This window comes from Nyctereutes procyonoides, unplaced genomic scaffold, assembly GCF_905146905.1.
Source record: "Nyctereutes procyonoides isolate TBG_1078 unplaced genomic scaffold, NYPRO_anot_genome, whole genome shotgun sequence".
Classification (NCBI taxonomy): Eukaryota; Metazoa; Chordata; class Mammalia; order Carnivora; family Canidae; genus Nyctereutes; species Nyctereutes procyonoides.
In genome coordinates, this window is record NW_026575146.1 from 39,992,258 (window position 1) to 40,013,568 (window position 21,311).

The 21,311-nt window shown below is 35.9% G+C and overlaps 1 protein-coding gene across 5 annotated transcripts in view; it reads right to left on the reverse strand.

Annotated features, from left to right (window-relative positions):
* Window positions 1-21,311, reverse strand: part of NAA35 (N-alpha-acetyltransferase 35, NatC auxiliary subunit) — a 106,359-nt gene that overhangs the window by 22,479 nt on the left and 62,569 nt on the right. For all 5 annotated transcript variants that reach the window (XM_055311996.1, XM_055311993.1, XM_055311992.1 and 2 more), the window contains exons 12-14: window positions 9,384-9,562; window positions 4,743-4,802; window positions 361-467 (exon numbers count right to left, since the gene is read on the reverse strand). In XM_055311996.1, coding sequence (XP_055167971.1) covers window positions 361-467; window positions 4,743-4,802; window positions 9,384-9,562 — 346 coding nt within the window. The remainder of the gene's footprint in view (window positions 1-360; window positions 468-4,742; window positions 4,803-9,383; window positions 9,563-21,311) is intronic.

The window sequence follows — 21,311 nt, forward strand, 5'->3', positions numbered from 1 at the left end:
AATTTTTATCCAGCCTCATATCATTGAAGAGACCTTATTTTGCTTTTTTTAGAATTATTCCCAAAGTGCTTACTTGACACACTGCTTTGCACGCAGTAAGAATCAATGCAACTTGCTGAATCTGAGAATTCTTTCCAAGGTTTTCTTCTCATACTGGGCCTAATGTCAACCTCACAAAAACCTTAGTTTAAATCTAAATAATATGCAGCAGAAAATAAATTAATTTTAATATGACTGAGTTTTTTCGTTTTTATATGAGGATTTGATTACAGCAGTTTTTATGCTTTGGCTATAAAGGAGCACAGAGAATTGGAGCTTTTAAGAAATACATATGCCATAAAAAAGTCTTATAGTACTTACTTTGGGGAGAGCACCGGAGGACTGACAAAAGACCGAAGTGCATCCTTCACCATGTCTTGCATGAGATGGGTTCCAAAAACTTTTTTGTTATCCACCAAGAAAGTGGTCTTAAAATAAATTATGTATTAGTAATGCTGTCACAACTTGACATACTGTACATATATAACTGTCATTACTGTGACATGAACATACTTCTTATAAATACTGGAGAATACAGAAGAGATTAAAGTATAAAAACCTGATGGAAATCAATCAATAAATAAATCACTATTTCTAACATGGGTATTACTTATTAACCCATATTTAAGATATATTCTGATGAAGGAAAATAAACAAATGTCCAAGAAAAAATATTTCCCAAGGGTAGTGATAGTAAACTAGTCAAAATGAACTGACCAGTCTGAATATGTCAAATAAGCTAATACATAAGAGGATGATTCATAAATTATGAAACAGGAAATAGCTATCAGTATTAATTGATCATCTTTCTCTAATGAACATCTGGGAATACATACACGCTTTCTGAAACTGGAAAAATAGATTTGATAATTAAATTTAAAGTATTATTTAGTAATAATTTACATTTAATTTTCTCCATGAACAAGGGATAAAATTACCGTATTATGCCTTTCTTGATTTCCTAACACATTTGGATTGTTTCCAGTTTTGGGTGATCATGAACCAAACAGGTATAAACATTTACATACAAGTTTCCAGGAGATCATAGGATTTCACTTGTTAGGCAAACATCAAGCAGGAGTAGGATCTGTATATTTAATTTTATAAGAATCTGACAAATTGTTTTACAAAGTGGCTGTAGCAGTTCACATTCCTATCAGTAAATACATCCTCACCAGCACTTAGTATTGTCAGTTTTCCTTTTAAAAGATATCACAAAAAGTGGGTAGTGTTATTTCACTGTGGTTTAATTTGCATATCCCTAATCCAATTATGTTCAATATGTTTTCATACTGAAGTGTTCAAATTTGCTGTCCTTTAAAAACTGGGTTGTCTGTTCTTACTGCTGTGTTCACAGAGTTCTTTGTATGATACAAGTCTTTTGCCTCACATGGATTTGCAAATATTGTCTCCCACTCTGTAGTCTCTTTTCATTTTCTTAACAAGGTCTTCCACAGAATTAGCTTTAAATTGATCAATTTATCATTTTTATGAATTGTTTTTAATGTCATACCTAAGTATTCTGTTTTCTAAAATCACAAAGATTTTCTCCTATCCTTTCTTGTAAAAGTTTTATAGTCTTATATTTTAGATTTATGATGCATTCTGAGTCAACTTTTTTTGCATACATCTGTCCAAATGTTCTTGGACCACTGTTGAAAAGGATACCTTTTCTCCACTGATTTGCCTTTGTGTTTTGACAAAAATAACTGATCATTTAATAACTGATCAGTTGATCATGTTAAATAAATATATAATACAGTACTATATAATAAAGGACTGATTAAAGAGTAAGACTTATTGGCTTTCCTCTTGGTTCCACTGATCCATTTTGCCAACACCATACCTCTCCTGCAGTCATGTAGTTGAGTTCCCCAACTGCTCTTTTATGCACCACTGTTTTGGCTATTCTAGTTCCTCTGCCTTTCCTTATAAATTGTAGAATCAGTTGTTGACATCTACAAAAATCCTGCTATGATTTTGATTGAGACTGCTCTGTATCTGTAGATCAATTTTGGGAAGAACTAACTTTTTAGAAATATTAAGTCTTCCAATCCATAAACAAGATATATCTTTTCATTTATTTAGGTTTTTGATTTCTTTAACCAGTACTTCATAGTTTTTTAGCATACAGGTTCTATAAATAGGTGTTAGTTTCTACCTAAGTATTTAGTTTTTTGTGTTGTACATAGTACTGTTTTTAAATTTTTGATTTCCCATTGTTCATTACAAATATATAGAAATATAACTGCTTTTCGTATATTGATCTCATCTCCTGTGTTCTTCTTAAATGCACCCATCTGGTCTAGGAACATCTTTGTAGATTCCTTGACATTTTATATAAAAAATGTCTGTAAAAAAAAGTATTTTTTCCTTTTTCAACTGTATGTTTTTTTTCCTGCCTTTTTTCACTGGCTAACAACATTGCCAATACAGCTCTCCCTCAACTATGATAATCTACGTTGCAATGAATTTATTTAATACATCTAACATATTGAATATCATACCTAGCCTAGCCTACTTTAAACATGCTCAGAGCACTTAAATTGGCCTACTGGGGGCAAAATCATCTGACACATAGCTTATTTGATAATGAAGTGTGAGTATCTTCTGTAATTTATTGAATAATATAGTGAAAGTGAAAAGCAGAATGGTTATATCTGTTATTTACCCTTGTGATCATGTAGCTGAGTGGGAGTTGTGGCTCGCTAGTCATGACCAGCAGCATAACAGAGTATTACACTGCATAATGCTAGCCCAGGAAAACATTAAAATTCAAAATATGGGGCATGGTTTCTACTAAATGTATAGTGCTTTCATATCATCCATAAAGTTTATAATCATAAGTTGAACCCTCTTAAGTCATGAACTATCTGTACAATGCTGAATAAGAGTGGGAGGAAAGGATTTACTCCCCATCTTAGGAGGAAAGGATTTAATCTTTCATCATTAAGTATGATATTAGCTACAGACTTTTTGTACATACCCTTTATGAGGTTAAGGAAGTTTTTTTCTATTCCTAGTTTTGCTGAGAGTTTTTATCATGAATGGGTGCTGAATTATGTCAAATGCTTTTCTTCAATCTGCTGAGACTTTAGATTGTATGGTGGATTATACCAACTGATTTTTGAATGTTGAACCAGGCTTGCATTCTTGGGATAAGACCAACTTGGTCATGATATATTATCTTTTTTTATATACTGCTGAATTTGAATATGATAATACATTAAGGTTGTTCTATCTATCTATGCTCATAATATGTCTAAAATTTTCCATGCTTTAATGTCTTTGTTGGGTTTTGCTACTGAGATATTGCTGGCTTTATAAGTATTGTTGTTTCTTCTATTTTCCGGAAGAGATTGTATAGAATTGACCTGGAATTTTCTTGTTGGAAAGTTTTAAGCTATGAATTCTGAATTCAGTTTCTTTAATAGATACAAGATCATTCAAGTTATATCTTTGTGAGTTTTGGTAGTGTCCTTCAAGAAACTGGTCCATTTCATCTCTGTTTTTGAATTTATGGACATAAGAGTTGTTTAGAATATTTCCCATATATCCTTTTGGGGACTGTAGTAATAATACTCTTTTTCATTCCTGATACTGCTCATCTGTACCTTCTTTATTTCTTGTTCTATCCGGTTAGAGGTTCTTCAATTTTATTGATTTTTTTTTGTTTGTTTTTTAAAGGCTCAGTTATTTTTAAAGTATTGTTTATTTACACCCAGCTGGGGGCTTGAATTCAACGGGAGATCAAGAGTCACATGCTTTTCTAACTGAGCCAGTCAGGAGCCCCTTTATTGATATTTTCAAAAGAACTAAGTTTTTGGTTACATCAATTTTCTTTACTGTTTATCAATGTTTCCTATTTTACTGATTTCTGCTTTTATCTTTGGTATTTCCTTTCTTCTGCTTGCTTTGAGTTTCATTTGCTTTTGTTTTTTTAAGTAGAAACTTAAATTATTCAGGCTTTTCTTTTAAAAAATTTTTAACTCAAGTATAGCTAACATACAGTATTATAATTAGTTTCAGGTGTACAACACAGTGATTCAATAATTTTATACACTGTAAAATTCTCACCACGGTAAGTGTAGTTAACCATCGTCACCAAAATCATTACAATATTTTTGACTATAGTCCCATGAGGTACTCTTCATCCCTGCGACTTATTTATTTTATAACTGGAAGTCTGTACCTCTTAATCCCCTTCACCTATGTCACCCATCCTCCCCAAACTCCAATCCCACTGGTGACCACCTTCTTTTTCTCATATAAACATTTAATTTTATAAATTTTCCTCAAAGCACTTCCTTAATTATACCCCAAAGATTCTGTAGGTTATATTTCATTTCATTCAGTTCAAAATATTTTGTAATTATCCTCAAGATCTCCTCTTCGGCTCACGAGTTTTGCTTAGAAATGTGTTAATTTCCAAATATACTGAAAATTCCAAAAATCTTTGTTACTGATTTACCAGTTTAAGTCCAAAATAGAGAGCATACTTTGTATGCTCGTTTTTAAATTAAGGTTTGTTTTACAGCCCAGGATATGATCTTGATGAATGCCTCCAACACTTCTAATCACAAAAACGTAACATTAACTGTTGAATATCCTTTAAAAGCATCTACTTTTGTTCCAGCAATCAATAATGTTAACATATAAAATTTGATGTTTAAAAAAGTATTACAATACTAAATAGAACTCACTTGCAATAGAGATCTTGAAAGAACACAAGGTGATTGTTCACTAAATTCACAGAAAAAATCCTGATACACAGAGAAAAAATAATGTCATTAACAGATTTAATAAAAGCTGGAAATGTTTGTATATAGCACGTAATTTTTGTCAGAATTCTGAAAATCATATACTACCAGAGTTAAAATAGGACAAAGTGCTAAGGATCATTTCTATAGGAATTGTCTTAATTGTATCAATGGGACAATGGATGATTTTTGAGACTTTTTATTAATTGACCAAAAGTACAACTGTGTGGATACCAATATTAAATTTGCACACTATGAAAATAATAGCATTAATAATAATTTGCTGACAGCAGAGGTTTACTTCCTACTTCACAGAAATAAATACCAAGTAACCAGGCCAAGTGGATTCATGTAACTGTTCCTGATTCTTCTGACATCCAAAAGATATGCTTAGAAAACTATATATGGGTTTATACATAGATAAAAGAAAAAAGGTAAGAAAATATACTACAATGTTAACTTCTGTAGATTATAGTGGTTATTTGTCATTTTCATATTTTTCTGTATTTTCCAGACTCATGATCCTCAATTTAAATGAGTGCTCTTCTAAAACTTACCAAATTTCTCTAGTCAATTCACTTTTTTCACAATTAACTTTCATACTCTGCTCACACTTCTCAAAGTAAATGTTCTCTAGTATAGATGTCCTCCCACTTAACATTGCAAAAAAAATTAAGTCATCTACCAACAGGAAATCCCTCCACTTCTGGCTCTAAACGTTATCTAACATTTGTACTCCGCTTCTTTCCTTGCCCACTTCAACAACGGAAGCCCTCTATTTGTATTAGACTCCATTCCTTCTATTCTTTTCAGGAACATTACACATTGTCAATAATCCATCCTTATCTAGATATTTAAGTTCTCCCTTTATTCCAGATCCTCCCATTTATATTTATGTAGTCAATTTCCTCCAGTTTGAAAAAGAAACTGTTGCACGCTCCACATTTCTCTCTCCACTGCTCCCTTCTCAGCCAAACTTTCTGAAGGAGTTGACTGAACCGTCTCTATCCAAAGGCCCCTCCTCATCAACACATGCTAGTCTAGTTTTTTGCTCTAGTCATCACGGTCCTCTAATACCACATCAAACCAACATTTGTTGTGGACCTTATTCACTTCTTTCATCTGACCTCTCAGCAGTATTTGACAGGACTTCATTCTGGTAAAATAAAACCTTTCATGAGTTCCTTCCTTTGGCCACTTCTTGGGTCTGCTCTGGGGTTCAAAGTTTAGTTCCAGATTATTTTCTTTTCTCAAGCTATATGTTTTTTCCCTTACAATCTTCTCCACACTCATGCTTTGATATACCCAAAATTACATATCTAGCACTGATTTCTAAACTCTATCCATATAGTATCTATTCAATATCTCTGCATAAATATCTCAAAGGCACCTCAAATTCAGCTTCACTACGACTCTCAGCTGACTAAAGGTCTTTCTTTGAGAGTTTCCCCATTTGAACAGCATCAGAACGTATCAAGATTTGCCAGTTGGAAATTCAGAGACCTTCCTGAGAGCTCTCTCATGCCCCATATTTAATTCAACAACAACAAGCTATCAATTTTTGTTCATACACAGTTTGAACTCTGACAAGCCACATCATCTCCCTGCCATCCTTCTAACTCAAGTTACCATCCTCTCTCCCTTGGACTGCAGTATGGTTTCTTAATTTATCTCCCTATGTCTACTCTGGTCCCTTACACCATGTCGTCTCTATATGGCTGCAAATTGTTAATTCAGTTTTTTTTTAAGATTTATTTATTTATTTATGATAGACACAGAGAGAGAGAGAGAGAGAGGCAGAGACACAGGCAGAGGGAGAAGCAGGCTCCATGCCGGGAGCCCGATGCAGGACTGGATCCTGGGACTCCAGGATTGCGCCCCGGGCCAAAGGCAGGCACCAAACCGCTGAGCCACCCAGGGATCCCCTAATTCAGTTTCTTAACTGCCCCACCCATATTGATCTTGCATAAAGTTTGAACGTGAAAAAGCATAAACATGCAGAGCATAAACTATAGAGTCATAACTGACATTTTGGTATTTGTTATTCCAATCTTTTTAAAATTGAATTTACCTGTTTCTGATAAATACTTCTCTGTGTGACAATGTATAAAATAGATAATATATTCTGAAACATAATTTGACATCCACAAACATTTCCCTGTGTCAGTATTTTCCTCTAACATGCTTTTTAATGTCAGTATGGCATATATTCTACACATACTATATACAGGATGGTAGTGTCAGTAGTGGGCATTGAAACTGTTTTCAGTTTTTTTTCTTTTTTTTTAAGATTTTATTTATTCATGAGAGACACAGATAGAGAGAGGCAGAGACACAGGCAGAGGGAGAAGCAGGCTCCATGCAGGGAGCCCAATGTGGGACTCAATCCCATAACTCCAAGATCACACCCGGAGCCAAAGGCAGACGCTCAACTGCTGAGCCACCCAGGCGTTCCTGTTTTTAGTTTTTCAAGATTACAAATGATGATGAACCAAATACCTCTTTAGTTCATCTTTGCATATATCTTAGATGATTTTCTTAATGCTAAATCTCTAGAATGGGAGTTGCTGGATCAGGATATATACATTTTTAAGACTTTTGAGAGCCACAGAAGTACAGTAGAACAACTACTTCCCTCCATCAAGATTAAGTATTACTGTACTTTTCAATCAAGTTGTTATAAACTGCATTTCTTCAATTACTAGTAAGATTGTACATTTTTCCCGTTTACTTCTTTTTCAGTGTGTGTGCTCATGTCCATTGCCCATTTTCCAGAGATGATTTATCTTGGATATAAGCACACCTTATAATCTGGCACTTTATCCTAATCGTAACAGGTTTCTTATGCAAAACCATCAAATATTTGGTCCCCTCTCTTCTCTAACTTTAATCTTCTCAATTCTTGGCCTTAGCCACATTCCCCCACTACCACCATCTATTCCTGTCCCAACTGTTCCAGGGATCCAGACTCTTCCCCTTCTATGCCCTCTTTATGTTCAGTGCTGGCAGTCCAGGCCAGGTTCTCCCAGCCCCCTCTATTTATTGTGTGTGTCATTCAGCATTCACCTCCCTGACAAGGCAATCCATAACCCTCTGCCAAAGGAGAAAATTCCAACTGTTGCATTATTTTTTCTTATTCCAATTCACACTGATGGTCTTCTAAAATCCTACAATTAATCTGAATACAAATATATATTCATGTAACAATTAAGAATCCAAAAAGAATGTGACATAAGATTAAAGGCTCTATTCTAATTCCACATATGCCACTAACCAATCATCTAAATTTGGTAACAAGCCCTCTAATTCTTACTTTGTTTAGCTGTACAATGAACTGCAAAATGAACTAGGTTATGTCTATGATCTTTCCTATCTTTAAGATTCTATGATTCTTAAGACAGAATAAGAACAAAACTACTAAAAAGAAAGCAAACAGAAATGAGGTAATAAAGATATATTCATGAAAGTTTCACTAAGGAATAAAGACTTAAGCTGGGCTTAAATGACAAAGAATTAGAAGGCAAAATAAAGTTATTACAAGAAAGAGCACAAACAAAAGCACAAATCTTTGTTGACCATCTACATCTCAGAGGCTGATGCTCAAATTCTAGGAATGTAAGCAAGGTATTTCATCAGCTCAAGGAATCCAGGTACAGAAGCAACCTGGAACCAGCAAGGAAAACCTCACAGAGAAAATGACATGGGCTGGGAATTATCTGCCTCTATGCAAAATTGTATGAAATAAATTAGTGTAATTAAGTTTAAATAACAATAGTATTATTTTGCATATCTTCTACCTTCGTAACCTTTATAGACATTGCTTTTTTGTACTTTATGCAGATTAACCAAAAATCTGTAAAAATGGCAAATTGAATTTAAATAAAATATATTAAAACATATGTAAAAATGTATATACTCTTTCACCCAGCAACTTCATGGTTTGGGAATTTACCTTAAGGAAGAAGGAAGCAGACAATATGAAGGTTCATCTACAGAGGTGCTCATTTTAGTAGTTTATAACAGTAAAACACTGAAAATGACCTAAACGTAATTCCATATGAATGGACTAGAAAAAAACTGTGATATATGCTTACAATTGAATATCATGTAGCTATTTAAATAATGTAGAAAAATGTGTACTCATTGACATAAAAAGAAAGATATTCATGATACAGAGATTAGTGATAGAAGCAGGCTACAAACAACATGATCTATTTTTTGTATAAAAGTATACATGTGTTTATGTATATATGGATACGCCTATATATGTGTACACACCCACACACACCGACACACATATTTATGTATAAAAAGTTTTGAAGACAGAATCCAGGGTTTAAATCCCCATTCTTAAAACTTGGGTGCATTATCTAAACTTTAGTTTTTTAATCTGTAAGATGGATAATATACAATCCTTATGAAGATTAAATAGAAACAAATAGACAACACACACACAACACTTAATTCCCGGCTATCAAGGAAAATAAGTAAGCAATATTATTTACCTGAGACAGCTTCTAAAAAGTGATAAACTATTCTGTTGTTCAATCAAAATCATATTCCAGAAGAGAGATTTGTACTTACCAGGATACAATGCAAATTTGTTAAATTGACCACTTCACAAACAGTTTTTATTCTATCTATCAATCTTGCAAAATAGTTGACCATTTCTTCCCTTTTAATTATTTTTGCATATCGAGGGAAGGTAGGTGGAAGTAGCCTCTGGTTAACAAGGGGCTCAAAACCCATCATAATTGGATGATCTAAAAAGGAAAAATAAGGAAGATTTTCAATGCTTCACTGCATCTTAAATCTCAAATACTAAGAAATATAAAAAGAGAAACGCCAATTTCAAAAGCATCTTCAAATTCTTGTCACAGTATTGTCTAAATGAATTTTATAGTTTACAAACATCTATACATGTGCATTTTAAAAAACAAGATAAACAGATTTAATAGCCTAAAAATTGTACTTCCCACCTACATGGAACTGATAACAGTGACAGAAAGGGGTTGCTAAAATTAACCATAAGCTAAAAGTGGGACAGAAAGGGGTTGCTCAAAATTAACCATAAGCTAAAAGTGGGACCAAAAAAGTGAATATATTTCCTTAAAAAAAAAAAAAAAAAGCAATGCTTTAACCATGAGATTGCAGAGAAAAAGGTAAAATGGGATGTCTTCCCTTCAATCACTTAACAGTATAATCAACTCAAACTCAGTTACATAATAATGTAAAACAGAGAACAGTCCATGCCCCACCCTCATGAGTCTGGAATACATTTGGTACTGACATTAATTATAGAAGAGTGCTTTAAAATATAAATAACCTTTTACAAGAGACCTAAGGGTGATCTCCTCTTTCCCATACTCTGTCCACTGTGACCTCACTTTTCACACTAGTGCAAGACTCCTAAGTAAGTTTCTCTCAATTTGAAATCTAAAATGAACAAGTAGATGAAATGAGAAGTGATTAAGAATGTGGGAATTGAGGTTCTCTTGTTATACTACAAAGAGGCTATAAACCAAAAATAAATAAAATGGCTTCAGATGTTACTGAAAGATAAAATTAAGCTAAGTATGGGGTACCTGAGTGGCTCAGTCTGTTAAGCATCGAAACTCCTGATTTCAGCTCACGTCATGGTATCAGAGTTGTCAGAGTGAACCCTGACTCAGGCTCCACTCTGGGTGTGGGGCCTGCTTAAGATTCTCTCCCTCAGATCCTCCCCCCCTAAAAAAAGTTAAGTTAAGCAGGTGTCATTATTAAGAATGAAAAGACTGGTATTTAACCAAATTATAATAATGCTCTTGTGACATATGTAATTATTCCTAAAGATCAAACAAATAAAGATGCCCCCTAAGGTTCTTGGTCTTCTTCTCTGTACTTAAATCCTCCCTGGTTGAAGTTATTTATTCTTATATAAATTCCAATTTAACTCATGTTTTCCAGGCTAAAATCATTAGCCCAGAATCCTCCTTCTGGGCTCCAAACCTGAATTCTAACTGCATAATGGACATTTCTACCTCGGTACCCTATATCATCTCAAAAGGCACAATGCTAAAAACTACCATTATCTTATCCCAAACACTGCTTCTCCTTATATTCCTTATATTCCCTTTCTCAATAAAATGACCGACAGCCCTTGCAATTGCTTAAGCCAGAAACCTCCTTGTCTGATTTATTCAGTGCATAAGTCTTAAAAGTATTCTACATCCTAACATCCACTGACCAACCCCCTTCACTTATACTGTCACTGCAAAAGCCTAACTCATTCCCCTAAGCTGAATACTCCCTCCTTAATTAATTCTGTACACTGCCATCTCAATTGTTTTATCTAAATGACAATGTGATTTCATTCCACTAATCCAAAAATTTTGTTGGTTCCCTATTTTATACAGTACAAGATCACTGCTAAGGCACTGGATGGTACTTTAAAATTCCTGCCACTCCTATAGAAAAAAAAATCTGTACTCCAACGAAAAACTATGCACTGTCAGATTGATTCAAGGCAGCTATTTTACAAATCTATAAACTTTAGGTAACTAACAGAAGACATGCAAATTCTGTCCTGGCAGAGATTCACCTGACTTCCTCCCAACTCTATAGAAGAGTTTTGCCTCCACATATAATTTCAATATTCCAATGCTCCAGGTAAATTTGAAAAATTTTAAAAGATTTTTATTTATTTGAGAGAGAGAGAGAATGAAAGACAAAGAGAGAGAAAAAGAGAGAGAACATACACAAGCGAGGGGGAGGGGCAGAGCAAGAAGCAGGCTCCCCAACAACCAAAGAGCCTGACATGAGGTTTGATCCCAGGACCCTTGGATCATGACCTGAGCCAAAGGCAGATGCTTAACTGACTGAGCCATCCAAGCTCCCCTAACTTTGAATGTTTTAAAACTTCATGCCTAGTTATTTCACTGACTTCAACAAAATCCTTAACACATATTCATTTTATATCTGTATGAGAGTCAGTTTTAACTTTTTTCTGAGTCACCTTTAAACATGCTCCATTTCCTAAGCACCTAAGCTATAACCAAGCCCACTGACTTACAAGTATCATGCTCTCTTATACCTCTTTATTTATTCACTATTTGCTCTGCCTATAAAGTCTACACCTATTCTTAGCCTGAGAGACCTACTATAGCTTGGATTCCCTCTTATGCTTGGAACCTCCTAAGAACTGTGTATATATACTGCTACACTATCCATGTGGGATTACATGAATTCTCCCTCAGCTCTTTTGAAAGAGCAGAACTGGCTTGTGTCCTGAACACCTAAATGCCTGGCTCATAAAAGACACTGGATACATGTTTTGTGAATGACAAGATTTCATACTCAAAATAAAATGAAAGACTGTTACCAGTATAACAAAACAGTCTGAATTTCTGATTTATAACCTTTCATTTAAGGTAAGTGTTGCAACGAGGATTCTGTAAGAAGCTTCTTTACCATACCAATATGAATACATTTTGGGCTTTAATGATAAATGCACAGAATCTAAATACTCAAATACTATATTATCTTTATTTTCCCTGAAAGCACTCTAATTTTCATTTAAAAGTATTACCCAGAAATATTCTCTTATTCTTAATAGACATATCTTAAGGCTTTAAACCATAAACAGAAGATACAGCTACTCATGAAAATCTATATTACCATGAAAAGTAAACATTAATGGGAGATGGGTATCAAATATATTCTACATTTTTGTACGAATTTAAACATGTAACATAAAAGGTTGCCTGATTGGTTATGCCTCTGACTCTTGATTTTGGCTCAGGTCATGATCAGGGTTGTGGGAATGAGCCCCAAGTCGGGCTCCATGCTTAGCACAGAATCTGCTTGAGATTCTCTCTCTCCTTCTCCCCCTTCCCCTGCTCACACAGGCACTCTCTCTGAAATAAGTTAAAAAAAGAAAGCAACATAAAACAGCATTAACATGTAAAACGAATTCAGCTGTCCTACATACTACAGGGGTTTATAAGCAGCATTCCTGACCTACACCCGCTAGATGCCAGTAGCATCCCCTTAACTATGAAAACCAAAAATGGGTCCAGACATTGCCAAATGTCCCTGGGAGGCCCCAGTTGAGAAACACTAGTCTAGACAAATACAACAAGCAACTTTAATTCACTGTGGATAAGCTCAGGATGTAATATGACCATCTAATCCATGGAAAAATTAGATGACTGATAAGAAGTGAAATCTAAGGAAAGACGCAAATGATAAGTTAGCAAAACACTGGTCAGGAAAAATATTCCAAGCATATCAAAGGCCTAGAGGACAGAATATGGTCCCTTTGCTTTTTTCCATGAGGAGCTCCAATTTTCCAAATCATAATTTCTCCAAACTTAGGAAGTAAAAATATATGCATATAAACAGAATGGGGACAAAGTCCCTCTGCATAAAGTTAGAAGCTATCTGTATGTTTCTCTCCATTCTCCACATATACTTAAATCACCACCCCCCTACAAACACCTCTCTGGACCTAATCCTTGTTAATGGTTAAAGTTATTCCTAGTAACTATTTTTAAGTCTCAGCTGTTGCTGAATCTCATACATAAGAACACTGTAACTGTCCTGTACGAGACATAATAACCTGCCTGAGCAGAGACAAACAGAAAAGCTGAGATAAGAGAGATTGAAGAAGTTGCTCAGAACAGAGAATAATTGTACAGGAAAGGGGCTAAAAACCAGGCAGGAGTTTGTATCTGGTTTCATGACAACATAAACTATGAAACCTTACAAGAAGTTTTACCACACCCACACGCCTCCTGGAATAAACTGCTCTAACATTTCCCCGCCCTACATTTATCTTCTCTACCACACAATTTACCTCGCCTGGCTTCTATTAAAATAACCCGAAGGGCAGTGGTTTAGTGCCACCTTCAGCCCAGGGCATGATCCTGGAGACCTGGGATCGAGTCCCACGTTGGGCTCCCTGCATGGAGCCTGCTTCTCTCTCTGCCTGTGTCTCTGCCTCTCTCTCCTTCGGTGTCTCTCATGAATAAATAAATAATCTTTAAAATAACCCAAAGAACCCTTACAAAATGAGTCTGAAAAGAAGAAAATTCATATTACTTTCTACCCAGTGTTAGCTTTGCTTAATCAGGTTTTCATGAATGGGAGACACAGTTCAAACAAGATAACTTCTAGAATTTCTTTTTTTTTTATTTTTTTTAAAGATTTTATTTATTTATTCATAGAGATGCAGAGAGAGAGAGAGGGGGGCAGAGAGAGAAGCAGGCTCCATGCAGAGAGCCTGACGTGGGATTCGATCCAGGGTCTCCAGGACCACGCCCTGGGCTGCAGGCTGCACAAAACCGCTGCACCACCAGGGCTGCCCTAGAATTTCTTTTGAAGTTCCAACTATGCCGAAGCATAAAAAAATTATCTTGCTTTTCCAGTTAAAATACTTCAAACATACTCCTTAGTAAGAATGCCAAATAAGGATTTTCCCCTCCCACTAGCACTCTTCTAAAAATAAAATAATAAACTATATAATTATTTGAAATTTCAAAACATTTTCAACAGCACACTGGTTTAGAGTGTTAAACAACTGGTCATTATTAACAGCAAAAAGGTTCTACAAATAGTACAAGGTTCTTGGGATATAAGATGTATAGTAACAATGTACTATAACTCAGCAAACTAAGTTATTAAAATTGATTAGATGCCAAAATAAAGATCCAGAAATAGGGGATCCCTGGGTGGCTCAGCTGTTTAGCACTTGCCTTCAGCCCAAGGTGTGATCCTAGAGTCCCGGGGTTGAGTCCCATGTCAGACTCCCTGCATGGAGCCTGCTTCTCCCTCTGCCTGGGTCTCAGCTTCTCTATCTCTCTCTGTCTCTCATGAATAAATAAATTCTTTTTTTTTTTTTTTAAAGGGAGAAGCAGAGGGAGAAGCAGGCTCCATGTAGGAGCCTGACGTGGGACTCAATCCTGAGACTCCAGAATCACACCCTAGGCTGAAGGCAGGTGCTAAACCGCTGAGCCACCCAGGGATCCCCTAAATAAATAAAATCTGTTATCTTCAGACATCTCTCCCCAAGGTTACATAGGCAATTTACAGTTACATTTATTGAAAGTTTTGGATGTTCTGAAATTGGAAGGAATTCTGGAAAACAATGAAGCTGCTACTAAGAATTTGTTAAGTGATTTTGCACTTCTTGGCTACATTATTTCCTTTTATAAAATGTTTAACATTATTTTATGTGAAATAAGGCAGACAAAAAGGAGATATTATATGATCCCACTTATATGAGGTACCAGGAATAGTCCAATTCATAGACAAAAAGTACAACAGTGGTTACTAGGAATAAGGGGGAAATGGGAAGTTATTGTTTAACTAGTATGACGTTTCAGTTCAGGAAGATGAAAAGTTCTAGAGATGAATAATACTGATAGTTACATGATAATGTGATGTACTTGATGCCACTCAATTGTACACTTAAAGATGGTTAATATAGTAAATTTTATGTCATATATATTTCACAATAAAAAAAACTTACAAAAAGGCATTAAATCAAAACTGTTCAATGCAAAAGGCATGGCCTCAATGAATATTCTTTCATAATCACCAATGAGAATTTGCTGTACAATATTATGTGCATATCTACATATTTTGATTGTAAGATGTTTAAAGTGTACAATGTGATAATTTGATATACGTATACATCATGAAAACATAACACTCCCATCAAGTTGATTAATATATTTATCACCTCACATATTCACTGTTCTTTTCCTTTGGTGAGAACATTTAAGTTCTATTTTCTCAGCAAATTTCAATTATACATGCAGTAGGTTTTTGGAGGTTTTTGTTTTTAAAAGATTTACTTATTTGAGAGAGCAAGCAAGCATGTGAACACAAGCAGTGGGTGGGGACAGAGGGAAAGGGAGAAGCAGCTCCTTGCTGAGCAGTGAGCCCGATGTGGGGCTCCATCCCAGGACCCTGAGATCATGACCTGAGCTGATGGCAGATGCTTAATCAACTGAGCCACAGTGCAGTGTTATAACCTATAATTACCATGTTCATACATTTTAAGGTTCAAACCTCATAACTGAAAGTTTATACTCTTTTACCAACCTCTTCATATTTCCCCAAGCCTCCAGCAACCATCTTTTTACTGTTCCTATGAATTCAAGTTTCTGGTTTGACTGCACTTATATGTTATATATACCATGCAGCATTTGTGTTTCTTGGGTTTATTTAACTTTGTATAATGCTCTCCAGGTTTATCCACATTATCACAAATAACATCTTTTTTTTTTTAAACCATATGGTATAGTAGAATTTTATACATATTATATATATAATACACACATTTTCTGTATCTATTCATCTATGAACAGACACTTAGGTCATTCCTATACACTGGCTATTGTAAATAATGCTAAAAAAAGGTTTAAGCATGTGAAGAGAGACCAAAAGAAAGCAAGGATAGTTATATCACACAAAATAGACTTTAAGCCAAAGACTATAATAAAAAACAAAGACTGTCAATATATAAAAAAGGGATCAATTCATCAAGAAAATAATTATTTATGCACCAAACATAGGAACACCTAAATATATAAAACAAGTATTAACAGATCTAAACAGAGAAACAGACAACACATTAACAACAGGGGACTTTAATACCTACCTTCAATAATGGATAGATGATCCAGGCCAAAAAAAAAGTCAATAAGGAAACTGTATAGGTGAGCTATAAATAGACCCTAACAAGAAATACACAAAACATTTCATACAACAGCAGCAGAATGCACATTCTTCTTAAGTGAATATGAAGCATTCTCCATGACAGATCAAATAATAGGTCACCAAACAAATCTTAGCACATTTAGAAAGACAAACCACACCAACTATCTTTTCTGACCACAATAGTATGAACTAAAAATCAATAGGAGGAAAGCTGGAAATTGACAAATATGTGGAAACTAAACAACCAATAGGTCAAATAAAAAAATACCTGGAAACAAATGAAAATAGAAACACAATATACCAAAACCTACAAGAACTGCAAAAGTATTTCTGAGAGAGAAGTTTTTTTTTTTTGAGAGAGAAGTTTATAAGGAAAAATTCATATATTAAGAAATCAGAAAGATCTCAAATACACAACCTAACTTTACACACCTCAAGGAACTAGAAAAAGAACAAACTAAGCCTAAAGTTAGCAGAAAGAAAGAAATAATAAAGATCAGAGTGGAAATAAACAGAGACCCTCCTCCTCCCCAAAAGGAAAGATCAATGAAATTAAGAGCTGGTTTTTGAAAAGATAAATAAAATGGACAAATGTTTAACTATAATCTATTTTTTTAAATTAGAGATTTTAATCCATTTATATTTAAAGTAATAATTGATAGGTATAGGCTTATTACTATTTTGGTTTTTCTTTTTACTGTTTTGTTTTTTTTTTTTTTTTTTTTAGAGAGAGGGGAGGGGCAGAAGGAGAGGAGGAAAAATAATCTTAACAGACTCCATGCCCAGCAGGGCTTAATCTCACTACCAAGATCATGAACTGAGCCAAAATCATAATGGACTGAGCCACCAAGACACTGACTAACTCCCTTTAACTTTGTACTGACCATTTTGTCAATTCCTTTTTCCTTCTCTTGTTCTCTTTCATTGCTATTTGGCAATTTTCTATAGCAGTATGCTCTGAATTACTTTCTCTTTACATTCTGTATTTCTACTGTTTTTCTTTTGTGATTACAAGACTTGCATTAAAACATACTTCTAAGTATTTTAAGCTGATAACTTCAAACACATAAAAAAGCTTCCTCCTCCCCCCCATATTTTGCTCACAATGTCATAATCTCCATCTTTAAAAAAAAAAAAAAGATTTACTCATTTGACAGAAAGAGAGACGGAGCATAAGCAGGGGGAGATGGAGAGGGAGAAGAAGACTCCAACTGAGCAGGGAGCCTGATATGAGGCTCAATCCTGGGATCATGACCTGTGCCAAAGGCAGATGCTCAAGTGACTGAGCCACCCAGGTGCCCCTTTTATCTTTTAATTTTCATACTAGAGTCATAATTGATTTATTCACCATTATAACACTAGAGTTTTCTGAATGTATTTACTTTTACCAGTATTATATACTTTTACACATTTTCCTGCTACTAATTAGCAACCTTTCATTTCATCTTAAAGAATGCCCCTTAACATTTCTTGTGAGGGTGGGTCTGGTGATGATGAACTCCCTCAGCTTCTGCTTTTCTAGAAAACTCTCTCCTTCAATCCTGAATAACTTGGCTGGGTAAAGTGTACTTGGTTGGCATGTTTTTTGCTTATCGCTTTGAATATATGAATATATGTGGAAACCGAGGTTTCTGCTCAAAAATCTACTGACAGCCTCAGGGGGGTCACTTTCACATAACAAGTTGCTTTTCTTTTGCTGCTTTCCATATGCTTTGTCTTTAACTTTTGACAATTTAATCATAATGTGTCTTGGTGTGGGTCTCTTTGAGTTTACCTTGTCTGTACTTCCTAGGCTTCTTGGATCTGGATGTCTGTTTCTTTCCCCAGCTTAGGAAAGTTTTCAGTCAGCTATTATTTTTGTGAGCAAGCTTTCTGCTCCTTTCTCTCTTTCTCTTCTCTGGGATCCCTAGAATGTATACACTGGTCTGCTTTTATGGTGGCGCCCCATAGTCCCATAAGCTATCTTTACTTTTTGAATTTTTTCTTTCTTTCTGCTCCTCTGGATGAATTCCACTGACCTATCAAGTTTGTTTATCTTTTCTTCCACTTGATCTAGTCTGTCTGGAACGCCTCTACTGAATTTTTCATTTCAGTTATTGTATTCTTCAGCTCTGTGATTTCTTTTTGGTACTTGATATATTTTCTATGTCCTTGTTGAAATTCTTACTTTAGTCATGCATTGCATCCTCACTATGATGAAAATCTTTGTGACTGTTATTTTAACCTATCAATTAGGTAAATCACTTATCTCTGTACCAAGACCCATCAGTGTCCCAAAGAGAAGAATCAGTCAGTACCTAGATGCAAACTGGTTAGAAGCTGGATCCCCACACAGTAGATGGGAAAGTCTGTAGTTAGGTGCCTTCAGGGGAAAAACTGAAAGATAGGCATATCTGCCTAATCCCTTTATGGCTAAGCCTGGGTGTATAGTTCCTACACCCATTAAAAACTTTATCTTTGGGACAGCTGGGTGGCTCAGTGGTGGAGTGTCTGCCTTCCGCTCAGGGTGTGATCCCGGAGTCCCAGGATTGAGTCCCACATCAGGCTCCCTGCAGGGAGCCTGCTTCTCCCTCTGCCAATGTCTCTGCCTCTGTCTCTCTCATGAATAAATAAATATAATCTTTAAAAAACTGTATCTTTGTTTGCTACATTACTGTGGGACATGTGGATACAACCTCATTGACATTAGAGACAGGCTTGTCCCCCAAGTGGCAGCTGCAGAAGCCTGGGCATCAGATATGTGTACAAGTGCCATCCCAGGAGATACTGGTAACTGGTTTTTATTACTGAAGCAGGCTAGAGGGAGAAGGTGGCAGAAGAGGTGCCTGCTGGTTTCCCCAGTCTTTGGGGAAGAACTCAGCCAGCCTCTGGACGCCTGCTAAATTGTTAAGACAGCAGTTTTAAAGTACCTAGATAAACCTATTTCAGGGATAGACTAATTCTGTGCTGAGCCCTGTAAGCAATAGTCCATTACGAATTGTTTTGTTTGCTAGACTCATGAATGGAAGCTCCTTTAACTAACAGACCTAGGCAATCTGGGTCTCGTTCCTCAGGTGGTATCTGCAAAAGCTAGGATGCAGATATGCATACAATCTCCTTCTAGTGAAATACTGGTGACTTGGAGTGGTTTGGAGGGAGTAGGTGGGCAAGGTATTCTCTAGCTTCCATGGTCTCTGGGGAGGATCCTAGCCAGCCCCTCGTGCCTACTAAATTAGAAGCTTGGCCCTCAGGTAGCAACTTTTAAAGAGTACAAATAAATCTCACAAACCTATTAAGAATTGCTTCTTTGTTCGCTATAGTCTTGTGGGTCTTGTCAATACAAGACCTGTTGGCTTTCAGGGTAGGTATTTAGGTGGTTGTCCCTCTAGAGAGAGTCCTAAAAGTTGGGGTGCTAGATGTGAGGTCCAAATTTTTTATTTTTCAGGTACAGGCTGGGAGTTGGGGTTTCTGTTTCAATTGTATTATGCTGTCTTGGGGGTGGGAGTCATGATGAGACTATGTCTCAGCCTTCCCTACCTTTTTTTTTGTTCTAAGATTTATTTACGAGAGAGAGAGAGAGAGAGAGAGAGAGAGAGAACATTCATGTAACTGCAGGGGAGAGGGGCAGAAGGAGAGAATTTAAAGCAGACTCCTCACTGAGCACTGAGCTCACACAGGGCTCAATTTCACAACCTTTGAGATCACGACTTGAGCCAAAACCAAGAGTTGAACATTCAACAGACTCAGCCACCCAGGCGCCCCCCCTTTCCTGTTTTAATGTATTTTCCCATCTGTCTGATGTATAGTACTTGTTCAGCTAATTTTCAGATCTCATTCAGAGAGAAGTATTGTGTGTAGCTGCACATTTATTTAGTAGTGTGTCTATGGGAGGAAAGGAGCCTCCAACATCACCATCTTGGTCAACTCCCACTCCCCAGTCATTTTAGTGGACAGTGATTTTAGGAAGTAAGGTCTGGATGTTACATGTTTTCACTGCTATTGGTGTATCACTGCTCCCAGGTTCTCTAGATGACAGAACCAAAAAATGTTATGACACATTTCTGTATCAATCTATGCATATTAAAAACTATGAATTTATTCCCATTCCTTTAATTTCAATTCAATACTGTAGAGTTCAATCTACTTTTCTCCCTTTCTAGAAATTAGCTTAACTCCCTGAGAAACATTGGCACACCACGGTTCTCAATACATTTTTAAATATGATCAATTCCACTGTATGTAATCAATGTTTGTAATAGTTTTTAAGGCTGTTGTAACAAATTATCGCAAATTGGATGAAAACAATAGACATTACAATTTTGAAAGCCCTAAGTTTAGGTATCAGTTTCATGGGCTGAAATCAAGGGCAACCCTCCACTCAAAGGCTCTAAGAGAAAGTTTGTTCATTGTTTCTTCCAGTTTCTGTGGCTATTGGTATTCCTTGGCCTGCTCATGCCAATCTCTACCTTGGTCTTCACATCATCTTCTCCTCTTACCTGTGACCAATCTCTCCCTGCCACCTTTTTGAGGATACCTAAATAGCACTTGGAGCCCACCCAGATAATCTAAGATTATCTCATCAAAATATCCTTACTTACTCACATATAAGGTTAGGACCTTGATGCTTAGGGCTATTACTCAGCCCATTACAATCTCCTACCAGTGACATCTACCTCCCCTACATGGATGTGCTCTCACCTTATTTAGGTTCTGACGTGCCAAGTCATCATAATGCCCACCTTGTTTGGGCTCTTACACTTCATGCCAGGCCACTCTTCTATAGATGCCTCCTTATCCCATTTGAGCTCTGAAACTCCACACCAGATC